Source organism: Ovis canadensis, chromosome 11 (assembly GCF_042477335.2).
Source record: "Ovis canadensis isolate MfBH-ARS-UI-01 breed Bighorn chromosome 11, ARS-UI_OviCan_v2, whole genome shotgun sequence".
Taxonomy (NCBI): Eukaryota; Metazoa; Chordata; class Mammalia; order Artiodactyla; family Bovidae; genus Ovis; species Ovis canadensis.
In genome coordinates this window covers 35,250,003-35,271,901 of record NC_091255.1, presented here as the reverse complement: position 1 = coordinate 35,271,901, position 21,899 = coordinate 35,250,003, and the positions used below count along the sequence as shown (strand labels likewise).

Genomic DNA, 21,899 nt, shown 5'->3' with positions numbered 1-21,899 from the left:
CCCTAGCCAGGGGTTGAACCTGTGCCCCTTGCAGTGAAAATGCAGACTCCCAACCACTGGACTGACAGGGAAGTCCCCAAAATCCATTGATTTTTACACTTATATTTTTATATTTACTAAAATTTGGACAGCAAGTTGTCCCACAAATCCTGTAATACAAGTGAATTGGGACAAACCACCAAGAGCCACAAGAACTATGAGTTTTCAGCATCTCATCTGGCGAGAGAACACAGAAGGAAGCAACAGGAAGCCTGACAGAGGATAGGTGGGAGCAGGCCACTTTGGGAGCAGCGACTGAAACTAGAGAGGGGTTTGTTCCCCCTGCTCTAATAGCAGGTAGGTGCTCGGGCCTGTGATTAGGCCTAAAGGGACTAGAACAGTCCATGAACTCTTGAAACCGACCAACTAAGGCCAGGACAAAGCTTCACACTGAGGAGAAACTCCTTGGACAATTCAACAAAGATGAAGGAAAGAAAAGATCCCGATAAAAATAGGGAAGGGGAACAGATCCAGGAAATCTCAACAATCAAGACACCATGGTTTGTGAACATTACAAGAAAAAAAATATAGAAGGAGATCCAGAAAGTTAGAAATGCTAGCTGAGCAGAGCCTCTTCCAATAACACAGGAAAACTAAATTCACATAGAAACGGCAATACAAAGGGAGTAAGGTGAAATGCCATGCAAAGATACTATAAGGAAAAGAGAGAATAAAGAACAAAACCAAAAGAATACTCACACAGATGTTTATAGCATCTTTATTCGTAATTACCAAAACTTTGAAGCAACCAAGTTGCCATAAACTGTGGTACATTCAGACAGTGGAATGTTATTCAGCACTAAAGACAAATGCACTATCAAGCCATGAAAAGACATGGAGGAACCCCAAATACTTTCACTAAGTGAAAGAAGCCAATCTGAAAAGGCTACATAACATTTCAAAAAAGGTGGAGACAGGTTATGATATAAAAATGTCATAGTTGCCAGGGATTAGGAAAGAGGAAGGAATGGATAGGTGGATCACAGAGGGTGTTTAGGACAGTGAGAAAACTCTGTATGATACTGTAATGATGGATACATGTCATTATACGTCCGTTCAAACCCACAGAATATAATGCCAAGTGTGAGCCCTAGTGTAAACTGTGGGCTTTGGGTGACTTCGATGTGTCAGTGTAGGTTCCTCAGTTTTAACAAAAGTACCACTCCAGTGGGGGCTGCTGATAATGGGGGAAGCTGTGCTTGTGTAGGGGTGGGGTCTATGGGAAATCTCTACTTTCCTCTCAATGTTGCTGTGAATCAAAGACTACTCGTAAAAAATTATCTTTTAAAAAAAAGTACAAAATAACATCATTACAGAAAATGAAAGCACACCAGAAAGATGATCAAAAACCAGAGCAAGGGCTCAGAACAAATATTAAAACTTATAATCAAGAAAATATTCCTGAAATAAAAATGAGCAAATATGATGTAACATATTATGAGTATAATATATACCTAAGAAAATCAACCTAGAATGACCGGCACTAAGACATGATCTGATAAAATCACTGACCTTTAAAGAAAAAGAAAAAAAGATATTTGATGCATCTAGACAAACAGCATATGACTTATTAGGGAAATATAATTAAATTGTCATCAGACCTTTTTAACAGCGTAGTAATGTACTATGTCATTTTAGTTAAACTCAAATTTACCAGAATTGCCTTCCCTCTGTGGTTCTGGATGAGGGTTGATCAAGAGAGAAATTTGCATAAGATTTGGAACGCTTAAGAGAAAGGGCAGCTATTTTGTTGTTGTTTTCACACTTGCAGGGTTGGAGGAGGGCCCCAGGCACTGTGCCAACTCAAGCACGTTGCTGCTTGTCTGCTGGCTCACCTTATCAACATGGGATACCACCTGGGGCCACAGCTGCTTCGAATTCCCACCAGATCACTTCCTTCAGATCTTTAAGTCCTGGGCCAGCAGCATACAGAGCTCCATGATGAATGCACTAAATTCTCTTGGGGGGCTTCACACCATCGACGGTAGAAAGAGATATATACAGGTTCCAGTTTGTCCTCACAAATTCCAATTTGTCCTTTCTCTCTTCCACTTCACATCTACATTTCCATCTGCTAGCTGAGCTGGCTTTTAGAGACTTTAGTCTCTATGCTAGTCACAGAGGCAGCAGACACGCGTAGTCTTCTCCAACAGCTCCTTCAATTGTGTTAGGTCTAATTCCTGTATTAATCCCTAATTTTGCTTCTCTGATTGAATGCTGACTGATACAACCGATGCTTTGTACCAAAAGGAAATGAAGAGATATATTTAAGACGCTCATAGAAAGAAAATGTGTTAGGGATTTTAGATCTAACAAAACTGGTTTTCAAATATAAAAGGTCTAGACAGACTGTTATCAAAATGCAAGAAGATGGAGAATACTGTTCCTACGGGTCCTTCCTAAGCTATCCCGTACTAGAAAATGACCTTGAGACAAAACTGAAACAAAATTGCTGGAGAGTCAGAACTGGTGATAAGCGTTGAACTGATTGTTACTTGTAGAACAAAATAAGGATTAAAAGGAGGATGTTTTAGATTTTTAACTGAAGTAGAGTTGACTTACAATTATTCAAGTGTACCGCAAAGTGATCCAGTGATACACACCTCTATATACTTTTTCAGATTCTTTTAATTATTGCTGCAAGATATTATTGGGCTTCCCTGGTGGCTCAGTTGGTAAAGAATCGGCCTGCAATGCAGGAGACCCAGGTTCGATCCCTGGGTTTGGAAAATCCCCCTGGAGAAGGGAAAGGCAACCCACTCCAGTATTCTTGCCTGGTAAATCCCATGGTCAGAGGAGCTGGGTGGGCTACAGTCTGTGGGGTTGCAAAGGGTCAGACACGGCTAAGCAACTTTCATGTTCACGTTCACAAGACACTGAAATAGGTCCCTGTGCTATGCAGTTAATTCTTGTTGTTTATCTATTTTATATGTAGTAATGTGTATCTGTTAATCCCCAATTCCCAATTTATCCCACCACCCCTTTCCCCTTTGGTAACCATCTGTGAGTCTGTTTCTGTCTTATAAATACGTTCATTTGTATCATTTTTTATATTCTACATATAAATGATATCGTATGATATTTGATCTCTCTTTCTCTGTTTGGCTTACTTTTCAGTTAGTGTGATAATTTCGAGGTCCATCCATGCTGCTACATATGGTATTTATTATTTTATTCTTTTTATGGCTGAATAGTATAACATTGTATATATGTCCCACATCTTCTTTATCCTTTCATCTGTTGATGGACATTTAGGTTGCTTCCATGTGTTGGCTGTTGTATATAGCGCTGCGATGAATATGATGTGCATATATCTTTTCGCATTAGAGTTTTCATCTTTATCAGATACATGCCCAGGAATGAGATTGCAGGATCACAAGGTAGCTCTGTTTTTAGTTTTTTAAGGAGTCTCCATACTGTTTTCCACAGTGGCTGCACCAACTTACATTCCCACCAACAGTGTAGGAAGGTTCCCTTTTCTGTACACCCTCTCCAGCATTTATTATTTGTAGACGTTCAAATGATGGCTGTTCTGACTGGTGTGAGTGATACCTCATTATGGTTTTGATTTGCATTTCTCTAATAGTTAGCAGTTAAGCATCTTTTCATGTAGGTTAGTGTCTTAAATTTGTACAGCCGTAGAGTTCTGGGTGGGCTACAGGTACTGTTCCAGGCTGGGTGGAGAGGGAAGGGGAGAGACTCAAAGAGACTCACAATGCTAATCTTGGCATTAGCAAATGCAAAGATTATACCTATGGGATGAAAGCTGATAAACTGCAGGAGTTCCGAAGTAGCTGTGCTGGTCATTGGCTCCTATTTCAGTATCTAAAGCTGCTGAGTTTATTTCGAGGGTAGCTGGTCACTGACCACAGTCATTCCTACTGTATCATTACTATTAGCAGACCCTGCTCCTTTTCTTGTTCCTAACCGTATCCATATGTGTTAGCTTTGCTGGCCTGGATGGGATGAAATATATACACGACCTTCCTGAGGTGCCCCCAAAGTCTGGGGAACCTGCTTGTTTACTCCACTCTTTCTTTCCTGGCAAAAGGAATGATGACAACATTAATGTAGGCTTGCAAAAAGGATTAAATCTGGATCAGATCAAGTCTCTTGATCTAGCTGCTTGGCTGTGGAAAATACATGGGACAGAGGTGTTGAACTCCACCATGAATAGGCAATCAGCAAACTCCAGTAACTCCACTGGTCAAACAGCCTGGGTTCTCCAACATAAATTATAAGGGTAAGGGAAAAGAGGGAAGGAGAAACTATGGAATAAAGGAGATGTAAAAGACATATGTTTAATTAATAAGCAATACTACAGTGTTTACACATGCACACTTGAGTGATAGAACCAAGAAGAAGTGCAATGAAATGATGGCTATAAAAGTCAGTATGTTAGTTACTTTTGAGAGAAAGGTATGTGGGGAGGAAGGAGTTGTGATCAAGGTTGGTTTGTCCTGTTTTGGTCAAACATTAGGGTGACATCTACTTGATTATAAGCACCTCAGTGGTGGCAGAGGCCACATGTCAACTCATCTTCACCTCCCAGAGCGCAGGGACAGTTAGTAATAAATGCTCAATACATATATATTAAGTGAGTGAACATGTGATTGGGTTTGTATTTCTTTTGTCTGTCAAGGAAGTATGCCTGGTTTGTTCAGTTTCACTGGACAGAAACCTGTTGCTTTTTTTTTTTTTTTTTTTTTTAGCATGCTTGTCTAATCAGCCCAGCCAGTAGGCAAGGATGTCTAGGGACAAAGTATAATCTTGCTGAGGGCCACACAGCTGATAAGTGCTGTGTGGATCCAGGATTGGACAGAGGAGCCGGCTACAGTCCATGGGTTCACAAAGAGTTGGACACGACTAAGCACACACGTTCAATCTTCCTTCTTCCAGGACTGGAACCTAAGCAGTGCAAGCCCAGAGCCTGTGTTCTTAACCACCACTCTTCTGAAATCCTGTGATGGAGAGACTGTCGGAAACGGGAGCCTCTGAGCCCATCAGGGACTCTATTCCTCCTTCTGGGATTTCAAGTATCTATTCAGTCACTCAATTTTTGAAAAATGAAATCTATTTTTTTTAATGTAAAAATGTATGTATAAAATAAATGCACAATGCTGGTGTTGTCATTTTGCCCCAGGATTGTGATCAGTATATAAGAGTCCCCAGCCCATCCATAAACTGCAGAAGGAAAGTTCAGGCCCTTCTGGCCACTCTTGTTTCATTCACAGGGAGGCAGGAAGTGTTCAGAGTTCCTAGGCCAGCTCTGAAGCCCCCACAGCTGGCCTGTTTTTCTTGGCTTTGTGGGCACCCTGAGGTTCCTGCATCTAGTACTGCTTGGCAGTCAGCAGGTGGCGCACAAAGCTCAAAGTAGGCTAAAGAGCCTTCCTGGATTTGTCAGTTATCTTTTGAAGACAGGGGCTTCCCAGGTGTTGTCAGTCACTCGGTCTTGTGTGACTGTGACCACAGGGGCTGCAGCACACCAGGCTTCCCTGTCCTTCACCATTTCCCAGAGTTTGCTCAAACTCACGTCCATGGAGTCGATGATGCCATCCAACCATCTCATCCTCTATCGTCCCCTTCTCCTGCCTTCAATCTTTCCCAGCATCAGGGTCTTTTCTAGTGAGTCAGTCCTTTGCATCAGGTGGCCAAAGTGTTGGAGCTTCAGCTTCAGCATCCAGTGATACAGTCCTTCCAATGAATATGCAGGGTTAATTTCCTTTAGGATTGACTGGTTTGATCTCCTTGCTGTCCAAGGAATTCCTAACAGTCTTCTCCAACACAACAGTTTGAAAGCAACAGATCTTCAGCCCTCAGCCTTCTTTGTGGTCCAACTCTCACATCCATACATGACTACTAGAAAAACCATAACTTTGACGGGACAAATCTTTGTCAGCAAAGTGATGTCTTTGCTTTTTTAATGTGCTCTCTGAGTTTGTCATAGCTTTTCTTCCAAGGAGCAAGCATCTTTTAATTTCATTTTTATAGTCACTGTCCACAGTGATTTTGGAACCCAAGAAAATAAAGTGGGGACAGGGTGATATAGAGCAGATAATTCAAGGATAGTTAAATGCCCTGGGACTCGAGCAGTCAGGTTCACTTCTCATAGATGAAGCACACTGTCCATCACTGATGGAGGCATTGCTTCTTTTTTTCCCCCTTAAGATGTATTTATTTGTTTTGACTGTGATCAGCCTTCGTTGCTACGTGGGCTTTCTTTCTTTTTTTTTTTTTAGCATGCAGGGAGCAGGGGCTACTAGTTTCGGTGTGCAGGCTTCTCATTGCGGTGGCTTCCCTTGTTTCAGAGCGTGGGCTCCAGAGCTCAGGTTTCCATAGTTGCAGCTCACGGGCTCTGTGGGCTCTAGAGCACTGGTTCAGTTCTTGTGGTGGACGGGCTTAGTTGCTTCGCAGCACATGGGATCTTCCCAGACCAGGGATCAAACCCATGTCCCCTGCATTGGCAGGCGAATTCTCAACCAGTGGGAAACCCCAGGCACTGCTTCTTAACTGAGAAGAAAGCAGCTCAAAGTCCAAGTAATGGTGGAAATTCAGGCATCAGGAGTATGCGCATCTATGGCCCAAGGTCAGGGTGAGCAGGAGAGATGAGGTGGAGAGGACTAGCCCCATTTGTTGACTTTACTGTTCCTCCCTGTCACAAATGCCTCTCTTCAGCTTCCCTATAGCTCAGACGGTAAAGAATCTGCTTGCAATGCAGGAGACCTGGGTTCAATCCCTGGGTCAGGAAGATCCCCTGGAGAAGGAAATGGCAATCCACTCCAGTATTCTTGCCTGGAGAATCCCATGGACAGAGGAGCCTGGTGGGCTACAATCGATGGGGCCACAAAGAGTCAGACACCACTAAGTGACTAACACACACACTGTTCCTCCCCAGTCACAAATGCCACTCTTCAGCTTGTAGTTAAGGATGGATCTACCTTTGCAAAGACCAACATTGTGCCCTGGGATGCTGCGTCTCTGATCCACGATGCCCAGTGGCCCCCTCTCTCCCTCAGATCCTGGCCTGGGCTCAGCACCACGTTTCTCTGGCTCCTAGCCTCTCCTTCTGGACTTTGTTCTGAGCTTGGTCCCCAGATATCTGTGTTTCACACAGTGTTACCAGCTCATGCCTATCAGAGCCAAGCTGGGTGCCCTGAGCCCCAACATCCATTCTGGGGTCATGACTGGAATTGCACCACCATGGCCAATTGATTGAGTATCTTAGCTTGGTTCTCTGACATAGGTTCTAACAGTTTAGGTCAGGAGGGCAGATCCTGGGTGGAAAAAGAAATGTCTGAAAGCTCTCCACCAGCCCAGACTGCTTCTCACCCTCAGGGAAACACTAATGCTTCAACTTTCTGAGCACCCTGCTTCCCCAGTGAGAGCTGTGAATTTTGAATGACTGGTCTGCCTCCAATTGGCAAGAGGAAGTGGATTTAAAGTCCTTATTAACCTTTTCCTGAAGATGCTGCTCCTCCCTGGCTTAGACATGGTGCTGCCACCTCACTAGGAGAAGACCCGGATTTACAACAAGATAATAATTCTCCCTCAGACTCACTCCCCGTCACACGATGGGTTAGAAATCGGGGAGCCTCACCAAATGTGGAGAGTCACTACTCTCCTTCCCCTGCTCTTTTAGAGTTAACCGCCACCTAATGTTGCATTTAAAAAGCTGCTAGCGGACTTCCCTGGTGGCCCAGTGAATAAGAATCTACCTGCCAATGCGGGGGACCCTTGAGCTGCAGCTACTGAAGCCCACTCACCCTAGAGCCTGGGCTCCGCCCCAAGAGAGGCCACCATATTGAGAAGCCCGTGTTTCGCATCAAAGAGTAGTCCTCGCTCGCTACAACTAGAGAAAGCCTGCGCACAGCAGTGAAGACCCAGCACAACCAAAAAGAAATAAATAATTTTTATGAAGATAAGAAACTGCTAGCCAAGCTCCAAATGCTTTGCTTCAAACACTCTTATGTAATAGAACGTTTATTCGTACCCAAAACAGTTATGTTATCATTGCATGTTATCTTGTATTACTTAGTCAGTTGGGTTATTGCCTGGAAAGTTCATAGGAATTTTATTTTCTACTCTCCCCGTTAGGTGAAATTCCATACTTAAGTGGATATCCAAGAAAGGGAGTCAGGCTCCTGGCATTTGTCCTGTTAGAGATGAACCTCCCCTCCACTCCTCTTCACTGGCTTAGACACGATGGAGCCACCTCACCAGAGGCAGATCCCATGCAAGAAAACCAACCAACAACTCCCCTCAGTACCCACTCCTCCACAAGAGCCAGTCCTCAGAAAGGGGCCAGTGACATGTAAATGTAAACCACACATAAGTAAGATACCAGATCTGGAAGAGAAAGTTTGCATATTGAGAAGATCAGAGATTTTGTTTATTACTATCAACACAATTCCAAGGACTTTTCTGGGAAGCAGATTTTGAGGGCAGCCAGCCAAGAGAAGAGGAGCATTATTTTACATCAAGCTGAAACTGTTGGTATAGGTGGGCTTAACAGGGATTCTGAGTTCAGTATGTTGTATCACATGTGGGTGTGATTCTAACAGCTTGATAGATTGAGCAGTAAATTGCCAGGTACAGTTCTGGGTGATATAAAGGGAGTTTAGATGCCATAAAATCTGGGCATTTTGCACAGGAAGAAACTAAGACCCAGAGACATAAGAATGCTGGGTTAGTTCCAATATATGTCCCTCCCATTCGCACGCTATGTCCCCTTATAGGATCCAGAATTTTCTCCCCTCACTGAGACTAAGGAAGCATTGTGTGTGTGTGCGTGTGCTCCGTCCTGTCAGACTCTTTGCAACCCCAAGGACTATAGCCCACCAGGCTCCTTGGTCCATGGGATTTTCCAGGCAAGAATATTGGAGTGGGTTGCCATTTCCTCCTCCAGAAGATTTCCCTGACCCAGAGATCAAACCCCAGTCTTCCAAGTCTCCTGCACTGGCAGGCGGATTCTTTAACTGCACACATGGGAAGCACATGGGAAACATTGGTTCTTTTAAATAAGTTTTACTGGTTCTCCTAAAAAAAAAAAAAATGTTACTCAAGAAGATAGCTGGAAGCTGTACAATGACCATGCTTTATTTCCTCTGCTCTGTAATTTTTATTTTCACTAGTAGCCTCCATATAAAATAAAACTACCCACTCAGTTACCTCAACTTTGATTTAGATTAAGGTCTCATAAGCAATTAAGAATTCTAGAAAGTACTAGGACTTCCCTGGTGTCCCGTGGCTAAGACTCTGTGCTCCCAATGCAGGGGGTCCAGGTTCTATCCCTGGTCAGGGAACTAGATCCCACATGCCACCACTAAGAATTCACAGGCCACAAGTAAAGATCTCAAATGCCACAACTGAAACTTGGTAAGGCAAATAAATCAATAAATAAAATAGAAAAAGTTTAGAAAGTATATAATAATACCATAAAACTAATACCATAAAACATAATCATTATTGAGAATAAGCATTCCTCAGAAAAATTGTTGGCCTTCAGTTGCTAAGCTGTGTCCGACACTTTGTAACCCCATGGACTGTAGCACACCAGCCTCCTCTGTCCTCCACCATCTCCCAGAGTTTGCTCAAATTCAAGTTGATGGAGTTGGTGTTGCTCTCTAACCATCTCCTCCTCTGCTGGCTCCTTCTTGTTTTGCCTTCAGCCTTTCCCAGTGGCAGGGTCAGAAATATATGCCATCTTAAAACTTTCTACCCAGATAGTATAGATAGAATAACTCATAGCTACACATATTTTTCAATTTTATCTAATACTTGTAAGAGCTGGTTTATAAAGATTTTTTAAATGTACCAATTTGGTTGAACACGTATGGTTTCATCACTAAGTTGTGTCCGACTCTTGCAACCCCATGGACTGTAGCCCTCCAGGCTCCTCTGTCCATGGGATTCTCCAGGCAAGAATACTGGAGTGGATTGCCATTTCCTTCTCACTTTTATATGTTTTAAAATAATAGTGTGGTGTAACTTTTCTGACTTATAAAGCAAGTATAGGGAATTTAGAAAGTGACATTTGTTTTAGCCTTTTAAAAAGACATATCTAGGGGACTTCCCTGGTGGTCCAGTGGTTAAGAATCTGCCTTGCACTGCAGGGGATGTGGGTTCCATCCCTGCTTGAGGAACCAAGATCCCACATGCTGCACAGCATGGCCAAAATTTTTTTTTTAACTTAACAAATAGAACACTGTCAATTTGGTATTATCTCTATCTAACCCTCTTTGCACTTTTCCTTTTTGTAAAAAAATATTCATTTATTTGCTATGCTGGGTCTTAGTTTCAGCACAAGGGGTCTTCCATCTTCGTTACAGCATGCAGGACCTTTTTTTTTCCCTTGAGGCATGTGAATTCTTGCCCCGTGGGCATGAGGGATCTTGTTCCTGACCAGGGACTGAACCAGGGCCCCTAGGTTGAGAGCTTGGGGTCTTAGCCACTTGACCACCAGGAAGTCCTCTTGCCACTTCGTCATCTTAGGTTTTTACAAGTGCTCACTGATCTCTTATAATTAAACAAAATAGACACTCTGTTTAACTTGGAAGATTTCATGACCTTTATCAGTTCAGTTCAGTTCAGTTCAGTCACTCAGTCGTGTCCGACTCTTTGTGACCCCATGAATCGCAGCACACCAGGCCTCCCTGTCCATCACCAACTCCCGGAGTTCACTCAGAGTTGCGTCCATCGAGTCCTTGATGCCATCCAGCCATCTCATCCTCGGTCGTACCCTTCTCCTCCTGCCCCCAATCCCTCCCAGCATCAGAGTCTTTTCCAGTGAGTCAACTCTTCGCATGAGGTGGCCAAAGTACTGGAGCTTCAGCTTTAGCATCATTCCTCCCAAAGAAATCCCAGGGTTGATCTCCTTCAGAATGGACTGGTTGGATCTCCTTGCAGTCCAAGGGACTCTCAAGAGTCTTCTCCAACACCACAGTTCAAACGCATCAATTCTTCGATGCTCAGCCTTCTTCACAGTCCAACTCTCACATCCATATGTGACCACAGGAAAAACCATAGCCTTGACTAGACAGACCTTAGTCGGCAAAGTAATGTCTCTGCTTTTGAATATACTATCTAGGTTGGTCATAACTTTTCTTCCAAGGAGTAAGCGTCTTTTAATTTCATGGCTGCAGTCACTATCTGCAGTGATTTTGGAGCCCCCCAAAATAAAGTCTGCCACTGTTTCCACTGTTTCCCCATCTATTTCCCATGAAGTGATGGGACCGGATGCCATGATCTTCGTTTTCTGAATGTTGAGCTTTAAGCCAGCTTTTTCACTCTCCTCTTTCACTTTCCTCAAGAGGCTTTTTAGTTCCTTTTCACTTTCTGCCTTAAGGGTGATGTCATCTGCATATCTGAGGTTATTGATATTTCTCCTGGCAATCTTGATTCCAGCTTGTGTCAATGACCTTTATAATATCTCAAATTCAAAGATACTCCTTTCTGAAGGAAATTGTTTTTCTTTGTTATCCTTGAAGTATGTATAGTGCCAATCCTTGGAGGATTGACAACTTTGGCAAGCATACTATTTTTTTTTATTAAAGTATAGTTGATTTACAATATTGTGTTAGTTTCAGGTGTACAGCAGAGTGATTCCAGGTTTTTTTTGGGGGGGGTTGTAGGTTATATTACATTACTGGTGTTTGGTGTAATACCCAGTGCTATACAGTAAGTCCTTGTTATCTATTTTGTGGATAGTAGTTTCTATATTTTAATCCTATACTCCTAATCTGTCTCCCCCACCTCCCTCTGGCCTCTATGGAGAAGGGGGTGTAGCCTCCAAGGAGAAGGGATGCCTCTGTGGGTGTGACTTCCAGGACCCTGTCATTCGCTTTACTTATAGTTCTTCCGTGGCTGTTTCCTAAGGGTCAAGCCTAATTTCCTGAAATGAACCACATTGTTCTGGAGACTGCCCCTCTTTCCAGGCAAGAATACTGGAGTGGGTAGCCATTCCCTTCTCCAAGGGATCTTCCTGACCCACGGATCAAACCTATATGTCCTGCACTGCAGGCAGATTCTTTACCATATGAGCCACCAGGGAAGCCCCTTTGGGTTCTCCTAGATAGACCCCTTAGGAGAAGGCAATGGCACCCCACTCCAGTGCTCCTGCCTGGAAAATCCCATGGACGGAGGAGCCTGGTAGGCTGCAGTCCATGGGGTTGCCAAGAGTTGAACACGACTGAGCGGCTTCACTTTCACTTTTCACTTGCATGCATTGGAGAAGGAAATGGCAACCCACTGCAGTGTTCTTGCCTGGAGAATCCCAGGGATGGTGGAGCCTGGTGGGCTGCCGTCTATGGGGTCGCACAGAGTTGGACACGACTGAAGCAACTTAGCAGCAGCAGCAGACAGACCCCTTGGGAAAGACCCTGATGCTGGCAAAGATTGAAGGCAGGAGGAGAAGGGGATGACAGAGGATGAGATGGTTGGATGGCATCACCTACTTGATGGACATGAGTTTAAGCAAGCTCCAGGAGTTGGTGATGGGCAGGGAAGCCTGGCATGCTGCAGTCCATGAGGTTACAAAGAGTCAGACACAACTGAGCAACTGCACTGAACTGAGATAGACCCCATCATTAAACTCTACTCCCACCTCTCTTGTTTATTTCCTATTCTTCCTTCAAGGATCAGACCAAGCATCACCCATACGTCTTCTGCCAAACTAAACAGAATCAGAAGCAAGAAGCAACTTTGATCGTACTGTAAAGGAAACACTTCTGGCTTGTGTTTACTGTTAGTTTCTATTTTAAAATATCCACAGACAATCATATTAAGAAATCAAACTTCCTAGTTTATTTTTCCAAAATTTTAATCAGATACAGAAGTTGGATTTTACTGACTCCTTTGTTGTTACTTGTTAAAATAATGAGATTTTTAGTACTTTTCCAGCTAATCATTTTTATTTGGTGCTTCCCAACTGATGAAGTACAAATGGGTTACAGACAAGGATCCTTTGGGGAAAACACTGAGGCCAGATATCTCCAGCTGAGAGCAGTTTCTGTCGTTTAACCAGTTTCCTTCCATTGATCATTTTCTAACTAAGTGAGTCTTGAAATAAAAATTGTGAGAACTGCTGTGTTAATTGCTTTGTGTTGTGTCTGGTTTCAGGACAAGTGGTGATTCCCACCCGGTTAGAAAGTTATGCTGTATATTCTTCTGCCAGTATTTGACTTAGGATGCGTGTGTGCATGCTTAGTCACTACAGTTGTGTTCAACTCTTTGTGACCCAATGGACCATAGCCCTCCAGGCTCTGTCCGTGGGATCTCCCCAGGCAAGACTACTAGAGTAGGTTGCCATGCCCTCCTCCAGGGGATCTTCCCCTCCCAGGGACCAAACCAGGGAAGTCCTTGATTTAGGAGTCTGGACTAAATTCTTTTCTTTCCTTAGTCTAAAATGCCATTTTTCTTGTCATTAAACTCAACTTAGGTTCAAAGTCATACTTGATTCTAAAGGTATGGAGTAATATGTATGATACCCTATTCTATTCTTGAAACTGTTTGTATAAATGTGGCTATTACTGCTCAATGGGAGATCTGAATGATCAAGGAGGAAGGGCGAGGACAGAGAGGAAGAAATGGGAATGACTTCCCTAGGTGGTGTATCTAAAGTCAGATTTGTTTACGGTGGGTGTGGACAGTGGAAAGGTGATTTGGGGGAAGATGGAAGTTGGGAAGAGGATGTGGTTGGTGGAAGAGGGCTGAAACAACCCACGGCTGGGGGTACTCATATGGCCACGCTGTTTTCCACCAGGCTGGGCCGCAGGTATTCGTAGGGCCAGTCCAGCTGGGCATTCCGGATCTCGATGTCTTTTTCCAGGGCAGCCAGCTCCTCCCTGAACTTCTTCAGCACAGCCTTGGGCTCAGGGCCTGAGAAGTACTCTTCCTCATGCTGACCCAGAGCCACCTGGGACAGAAAGAAAAGGCAGCTGAGAGCTTTAGCCCCGCAGTTTGGAGTGCCACACCTCCCTGTGCCTGTCCCCTTCCTCGGGACCCGCGCCCAGTTCTCACCATGACGGGCTGGCGTCTGCCCAGTTGCCAAGTGATGGACATCTGGAGAGAAGCCTGATGGAAGTTCGGCAGTGTCGCCATCACTTTCTCCAGGGTCACATCTTTGGTGGTCGGTGGGGGCAGCCGCATTGTGCAGGGTGCGTTAGGGACCCAAGCGTACCAGTCCAGCTACAAAGGGCAGATATCTAAACTCACTGTCTGCTAAGCAGGAGAATCCCTTAGCCCGCCTGCACGTGGCCCCCTCCCCACTCCAGGCACAGATGCTCAGCTGGCCCTCTGTGATGAGTACCTGGCCCAGGTGAGTGGAGGAGTGCTGACCAGTGCAGGTGAAGATACACATGGTCACGAAGTGGCACAGCTGGCCCTTGGACTGCAGGGTGACGGGAAACCCTGCAGTGGAAAGGAGAGTTAGAAGCTGGGAGGCCGAGGCTAGAGGCAGAGCTCGTAGGAACTGAGGAGGAGACCAAGGGCTCTCAGACACCACGGTGGGGAGTGACTGAGTGTGGGCTGGGGTGGTGGAAGCAGGGAGATTTTTGGGAGGGTCCCACTCAGTGGGGTGCTGGTGCAGCTCACACTGGCTCACAGGGACCAAGGATGTCAAATGTTCAAGTATTTAGCAAACCAAATGACATCACCCTGGTAGCCACGATGGGACTATTTACATCACGGGGATGGGCAAATGCTACAAATCAGGGGTTTGTTTTGTTGTTTTTTTCTTGGAGAGCAACCACTGGTCCCACTGCATCTGGGACCTAGAGGGGCTCCCCCTGCACAGGATGGAGACCTGCCTCTAGCTGAGAGGAAAAGGAGTCTGGGAAAGCTTTGGGTGTGTTCATAGGAGTTAGAAATGCTTCTGGAAGGTTCCATAAGAAGTAGAGAAGATTCTGGGGAAGTTCTAGGGAAGAGTCACATGTTGGAGTCTTGGGGCTCATCCTACCTCGGTCCTGGGCACCCAGCAGCCCGATCTCAGTGATCTCTCGACACCAGGCCTGCAGCTCAACATCATCTCTCACAGACTCGTCCGTCTTATAGTGGAGACTCACAATCCCCTCCACGTAGCTGCCAGCAGAGGGGTCAGGGTGGGAGAGTGGAGGCTGACAAATACGGAGCCCTCAGGCCCTCTACTCCTTACCCACATGGTCAGGCCAGGGCCCACAGATCCCTGGCTGGGGCACAGACCTCCTCTTCTCCCAGACTCCCCCCACCACCAGCCCTGCCTTCCTCCCACCTCACCGAGAGAGAATTTCCCAGAGCCTCAGGGCATCTTGGGCATAGAAAGAAGACTTGACTCCCAGGAGCCCCCGGTCAGCCAGGTCATCAGGGGGGCAGAAGGAGCTATAGGTTAGAAAGGCTCCTGCTCGCTGGAGCAGCTCCACGTGGCCGCCCCCACCTGTGCTCACCACCTGAGGATCAAAGACAGCATGGTCAGGCAAATCCACCTGCCCTCAGGCCAGAGGGAGCGTGAATCCCACTTCCTCTCCTGGTACCTGGTCGAAGACTCCCTTGTCAGCGACCAGCCCAGTCCTGGCCCGGATGTTAATTTCCATGGTGTATCGCAGGTGTGGAATAAGAAGCTGGAGGGAGAGGAACAGGGAAGGACAGGGTCAGAAGACAGCTGTGGCTGGTCCCTGAAGGAAATATGGGCTGAAAAGCAGGAAAAGTGCCAAGTCCTCAGGAAAAGCAGACTGAAGACCAGTGGCCTCTCGACAATAATGTTCTTTGATAATTGAAGGAAGCCATTCTTCTTTTCTCTTCGTGGAAGACCAAGGTCTAGCTCAACATTTCTCCAGCTTTTTTTCATTATCACTTCTCTGAGGAGGCTTCTTAGATATTTTTTTTTGTACTCTCACCTGCCCCATGACATTTAGTGCTACAGATATGCCATCTGTAATGTTCTCTATGTACGTATGTCCTGTATACAAAAAAATAAACAGATTTTTTTGCCTTCCCCAGAACATGATCTAATCCACTACCTCCAGAACTTCACTCAGTTCCCTCCCCTTTGTCCATTACACTCACTTTCTTTCTGTCCTTCAGACACACCAAGCTTGTTCCTGCCTCAGGACCTTGGCACTGTTTGTTCCCTCTGCCTAAAGCAATATGCCCCTTCCTCATCCTATGACTGGCTCCCTGTAATTTCTTTTTATTATTTCTTGGGTTTTGGCCGTACTAAGTCTTCCTGGCTGTACTCGGGCTTTCACTAGTTGAGGCAAGGGGGAGCTATTCTCTCTTGGGGAGCAGGGACTTCTCATTGTGATGGCTTCTCTTGTTGTGGGGCATGGGCTCTGGGCATGTGGTCTCAGTATCTGTGCTCCACGGGCTTACTCCTCAGCATCTTCCTGAACCGAGAATTGAACCCATGTCCCCTGCACTGGCAGAGGGATTCTTAATCACTGGACCACCAGGGAAGTCCATCCATATAAGTTCATTCTCTCTTCCACCTCCTTAAAGGAGCATTTCCCAACCACCCAGTCTAAGCTCACTGTCACATCACCCTGCTCTGATTCTCTGCAGTGGACTCATCACAGCTGATCCATTATAATGCTGTCTGGTAGCCCATAATGGAAATGACAACCCCCAAAGACTAGGACCTCGCCTGTCTTGCTTAGCACTGGCATCTAGAATGGCTTTTTTTTTTTTTTTTTTGCCATGTCAGAGACTCTCAAGAAAAGTTAATGGATGAACACTCTGTTCTCACTGTAATAAGCCAGGCTGCTCTTGTTGACCTGAGCCCCTATAACTGGCCTTTGTGAAGGGTTCTATTTGAGAACCCTTCAAAACTGACTGGAAAAGTCTTTTGTTATTTGCACGGTCCCCTCTTGTTGAGGGAATCCTCAGTCATTTGAGTATTCTGTGTATATACTGTATATGTAACTGTGCTTTATACATAAAAAGTGTAAGATTTCTCACTCCCCACCCTTCACCCTCCCACCACTCCCCACCCCATTAGGGAGCCACTTTTATCTCCTCAGCAAGTGATATCAACGTTAAAAATGCAGAGCAAGCCACGCTCTCACGTCTTGTTCACTTGTCTTTTATTGGTTTTCTCCCCGAACGCTGAGATTCCACAGAGAAGGTGCCTCCAGAGATGGAACCTCACTGTAGGGTAGAGAGTTTGGGGGCGGGGGGGGAAGTGGTTTAAAGTGTTACCTTGAACATAGGATGTATAGACGGAAGGCACCTCCTGGTGGCCACAGCCATGACCTCAGCCATCAAATGTCCCCTCAGGAGATGAGAGTGCAGCTCGTGAAGCTGGAAGTCAGAGCTCCGGACCCAGCATTTGGCCAGGAGCCAGGTCATCGGGGGATCCGTGGGCAGGAAAAGCAGGGGTGGTGGGGACCCCTTGTGTGGCAGTTGGAGCTGGAGCAAGGACAAAAGTGGGGGGGAGGGAGGGGTGAGGGCCAGTGCACAGCAGACTCCCGCACCCCTTGCATGTTTAAACGCTTCCCTCTCTCTTCAAAGTCACATAGCATTCTCTATCTGACCACTACCGCTCCCCTACAGCCCGGGTCCTCTCACCTGGATAACCATGGGTAAGAGTTTCCCATCGGGCTGCAGTTTCAGCATAACCAGAGGGGCAGCCACATACTGCTGGGTACACAGGATGATGTTGGCCTTGATCCCATCCAGCAAGGAGAAGTCGGCTTCAAATAGCGTGCCTTGCTGAATGGGGGCAGAGGGCAAGGGCTACATCAACATAAGGCATCTCTTCCTGCCTTGATTCCCCAAAGGAAGAAAGAACTAACTTGTTTCCATCACCTATTTAATACTGGGTAATGGTTCCTGTACTTATGGCCTCATATAATTCTTAGGTGCCCTTGAATTAGCCCCAGGTTTATGAAAGAGGAAACCGATGGTCAGAGAGGATAGATATGTTGCCTGAAGTCACACAGCTTATAAAACAGCAGAGCCAAGATTCAAGCTCAAGTCTGTCTCACCAAAATCTCATGAGTTTTCTGTTTTTCAAATGTACTGTTATCTGGGGGGAGCTGTGCTGGGTGACTCTAAAGCTCTTCATACTCATTAACACTAAGGCCCTCCCTTGCAGCACCCAGGCTTTCTCTAGTTGCGGCATGCGGGCTTAGTTGCATCACAGCAAGTGATTTCTTAGTTCCCCAACCAAGGTTCGAACACACGTCCCCTGCATTGGAAGGAGGATTCTTTACCACTGGACCACTAGTAAAGTCGCCTGAGTTTTCTCTCTGAATTGCTCCGTGCTGACCCCATCAAAAGCCCCAGCCCTGATCCTGATTCTCTTACTCCACACTCTCCCTAAATCCCCAGTTATAGCTCCTCATTTTGACTCTGTCACCCATCACATATTCTCCCTCCACAGCATGCTGTTCTCATTAGGAGAGGAGAGTCATGGAGGGTCACCCCAGGATCAGTCAAGATTTCTACTGTGGAATTCCGTCTTGCCATCCGGCAGCAGGCTGGGTCCACAGTGGACCCTGCAGCAGCACAAACGCTGACCCCACCCCCATTCCTCTGTGCCGTCTCCTGAGGGCTCTTCTGTGCTCACCTGGAGCTCCTTCTCCAGCTCGGCCTGCAGCTCCCCCATCCCTGGAGGAAACTCCAGGCGGGCAGGAAGGCGAACAGAGCGTCTCAGCAATATGGGGTTGGCGCCGTTGAGAAACTGGTACCCAAATAAGGCATCCTCCTTCCAGGAGTCCCGCACCCGCTCTGGGGATGGCATTTGTGGAGCTTGCTGTGGGATCTGAGCTCCTGGTCCTTCCTACCCTCACTGAACCATCCCCACTTGATCCCAGCCTACCAGGCCTCTGGTCTCCCATCCCTGGTTCCCTAGAATGGGTAGGATCTGGCAGTAAGGGTCTTGGGATAAATACTGGGGTAGGGGTACTAACCAGCCAGCTTGCTCTGGCCACACCAGAAAATCCTGTTGAAGTCATCCAGACTTTTCCAGCAAGTCAGAATGTTTAAAGAGTCTTTGATGGCTAGGTCTGCCAGCCTTTGAGGAAGGATGGGTGAAGAGTCTGTTATTCTCAGAATCAAACTTTACAACCCCGTGCATCCCTCTTGGGCTGGTCCAGCCCTGTGAAATCCATAAGCCTGGACTGACCACTGGACCAGGAAATATCCCTGTTACCCAGCCTGCCTTGTTCTTACCCCTTGGTCAGTGAGGCCTCAAAGTCAATTCTTTTGTCCTCTAGAAATCTCTCATCTACAGGAAGGTCATTTATTGTGGCCCCAGCTATATTCAGAATTAACCCGTCCTTCCAGTTACCCCACCTGCAGTGGAAAAGAAACCAGGCATTGGTACTGGGAAAGGGTCGGCAGCTCGCCGGTGGGGCCAGGAGGCAGGGGTGGGGCTGACCGGTACAGCTTCCTTCTCTCTACCAGCTCCTCTTCCCTGTGTTTCTTGAACAGACCTTGAGGGTCATCGACCACGGTGCGACCTGAAAGTGGGGAGAAGGGCACTGGCTATAAGGCTCCTCCTGAGAGCCTCTCCCCTGTCCCTACCAGGGGACCCTCGGCCCACCCCTGTGGCTGGCCCCTCACCCTTCAGCATCTCTGCCCTCTCCCAGCCTCCACTGCCCTGTGCCAGCTGCTGCGTCCTGCCTCTTCTGTGACCCCAAAGGCCACGCTCCCTTCTCCCCTCCCCCTTAACTTCTCTCCAGCCCCAGGCTTCTTACACTCCCAAGCCCCCCGCGGCTCACCGGTGCCCTCGGGCAGGCTCAGGATGCCATCGCCCTCCACCCAGCGATAGCACGGGAACCTGAACTCGTTCCCACTGGCCCCGGGTCCCTGCACGGAGATCCAATTGCAGAACCACGCATCTTGCGAGAGGAAGTGCCGTTTGCGCAATTTCACGAACAGCAGCCGCCCCAGGTACTCGGACACGTCCACCTGGAATTCCACCTCCTGCCGGCGACAAAAGAGGATCAGCAAGCGGGGCTCTCTGGAAGGGATCCTCGGATGAGCCCTGGACGCCCTTCCCTCTGGGCCTCTGGCAAAGCGGCGCAGAAAGAGCCAGAGAGGAAGCGGGCGCACGCACCAAGCAGTTGGCTCCACGACCCCGTCCTCGGTCATAGAATTCCTCAGCCCCAGGTGAGGTGGGGGACAGAAGATGGAGCGGGGCGTGACTCCCCGAAGTCCCTGATTGTGCGGAGCACTGGGCTGCACCCTGGGCGAGCTCACTGGTGACCAGACAGTTACCGCGGCCCCCTACCATGTCACCAGGGCCGTGGGCTCAGCACTTGTGGCTCCCCGGCTCTGGAGCACAGACTCCATAAATGTGGCGCAGGGCCTTAGTTGCTCGGAGGCATGTGGGATCTTCCCAGACCAAGGATGGAAGCCAAGGCTCCTGCATTAGCAGGTGGATTCTTTACCACTGGGCCCCCAGGGAAGCCCTGGGGGGATGTTTTAAGAGTGGGAATGTATTGGGAAGAAATCGCTGGCTGCAGAAGGGCTGGAGCAATGAGGCGGGCGAAGAGGAAGAAGGTGATGTAGTAAGCTCGAGGGGACACTGGTCGTCAGAGTGGGATGGACATCAGGGCAAGGGTGCGAGAAATGTCTAAGAGATGAACTGGACTACACCGGGTTTTTGGTTAGACGCAGGCGAAAAGAGGCGGAGGCGCGAGTGCACCTGGGAGAAAAGAGGACCGGTTTGGGAGGTGGGCAGAGGGGAGGACCTCACGTGAGCACGGTACTCTGAAGCGTCCGTGGGATAAACGTCGGGTCTGGGGCTCTTAGGGAGAGCCGGATGGGAGATGGAAATCTGGGACTCGGCGGAGGCAAAAAGTAACAGGAGCCAGGGGCGAATGCCAGGTAGACGTGATGGGAAACAGGGTGGGCCGGGAAATAAGAGTGCTGTCACCAGGCGGCTTCTTCCGTTCTCCCCCGCTTCCCGCGTCCCCATTCCCGCTCCATCCCGGAGATAAAGCCCGCAAGGTCGGAGATCTAGCAACCTTACAGAAGATTTGAAATAGCAGCTTCTAAGAAGAGGAAACAGGAGACCGATGTCCGCTCCAAGGACCCCGGAGTTTCCGGAAAAGACCGAGAACCACGAGACTATCCCAATTCCAAGCAGGCCGGGCAGCAAGAACACTTACTGAGCACTTGCTGTGTGCCGCGTCCCGCCCTAAAGCGCTTTACCCAGCGGCCTCCGAGCGATCTCCGGGCTGGGGGCGTGCGCCAGGAGCCGCCCGGGAAAGCTGAGGCCATCTGGGGCGCGGCTCTTCTCGAGGACTCGTGGGCCTGGGGGCCAGGGGCGCCGCGCACCCCGCCCGGCCCTGGCCAGCTCACCTTGCCCCTCGCCGGCCGCAGGCGCCCCCCGAGCGCCGCCTCCCCGTGCTCGCCGACCAGCCACAGGTGCACCTGGTTATTGGAGCCTGCGCAGAGCGAGGACCCGGTGGACACGCGGACGCGGTAGAGACCCATCTTGCCCAAAGACGTTTCCCCTCTACTGCGGGGGAAGCAGAGAGGACGCCAAATAACCCCGCGCGAGACCCCGCCCCTCCAAAGCCTTGCGAAGTTCAGGGTGTGGGTAGCGGATCTCCACCCAACCCGATTTGGACCTCTCTGCCCCCCCGCCCCCCACCCCGGCTCCGCGCCTCCCAGAGCTAAGCCCTGATCGCGGGAAGGCGGGGCCCTGGCGGCGGGTGAGCGGAGTGTAGGGCGCGCAAACCAGTATCTTGGTGGGAGGAAGATGGTAGGCGCAAGCAGATGAGGATCTGGGCAGAAAACATGCAAGAAGGAATCGATATATGGCCCAGCAGACAGATGATGTGGCTGGAAGCCCCTCCATCTAAACATACACACACACACGCAAACTCACGAACACGCGTGCCTCCCAAGTTGGCTCACCTCTACTAGGGGTCGCG

At 47.9% G+C, this 21,899-nt stretch overlaps 1 protein-coding gene across 2 annotated transcripts; it reads right to left on the bottom strand.

Annotated features, from left to right (window-relative positions):
• Nucleotides 1-12,918: 12,918 nt before the first annotated feature.
• Nucleotides 12,919-21,558, bottom strand: ALOX15 (arachidonate 15-lipoxygenase). 2 transcript variants are annotated; one of them, XM_069603289.1, is made up of 14 exons: nucleotides 21,322-21,558; nucleotides 19,734-19,938; nucleotides 19,391-19,472; nucleotides 19,183-19,305; nucleotides 18,921-19,024; nucleotides 18,578-18,738; nucleotides 17,575-17,718; nucleotides 17,206-17,415; nucleotides 15,543-15,629; nucleotides 15,289-15,458; nucleotides 14,993-15,114; nucleotides 14,345-14,445; nucleotides 14,056-14,223; nucleotides 12,919-13,951 (listed from the first exon to the last, which is right to left on the bottom strand). In XM_069603289.1, the coding sequence occupies exons 1-14, from the start codon at nucleotides 21,454-21,456 to the stop codon at nucleotides 13,772-13,774; spliced, it is 1,992 nt and encodes a 663-aa protein (XP_069459390.1). In that variant the 5' UTR covers nucleotides 21,457-21,558; the 3' UTR covers nucleotides 12,919-13,771. The 2 variants fall into 2 exon arrangements, with proteins under 2 accessions (XP_069459390.1, XP_069459391.1); XM_069603290.1 differs by lacking the exons at nucleotides 18,578-18,738; nucleotides 18,921-19,024; nucleotides 19,183-19,305 and having other exon boundaries at nucleotides 19,306-19,472; nucleotides 21,322-21,547.
• Between the last annotated feature and the right edge of the window lie 341 nt (nucleotides 21,559-21,899).

Bases quoted from the DNA above. Each gene is read 5' to 3' on its own strand.
- ALOX15 (XM_069603289.1), bottom strand. From the start codon at position 21,456: ATGGGTCTCTACCGCGTCCGCGTGTCCACCGGGTCCTCGCTCTGCGCA. The intron at 14,446-14,992 runs GTAGGATGAGCC...TTTCCACTGCAG, and splicing joins GCTGGGTGCCCAGGACCGAG to GGTTTCCCGTCACCCTGCAG. The intron at 13,952-14,055 runs GTGAGAACTGGG...TTTCTGTCCCAG, and splicing joins GCAGACGCCAGCCCGTCATG to GTGGCTCTGGGTCAGCATGA.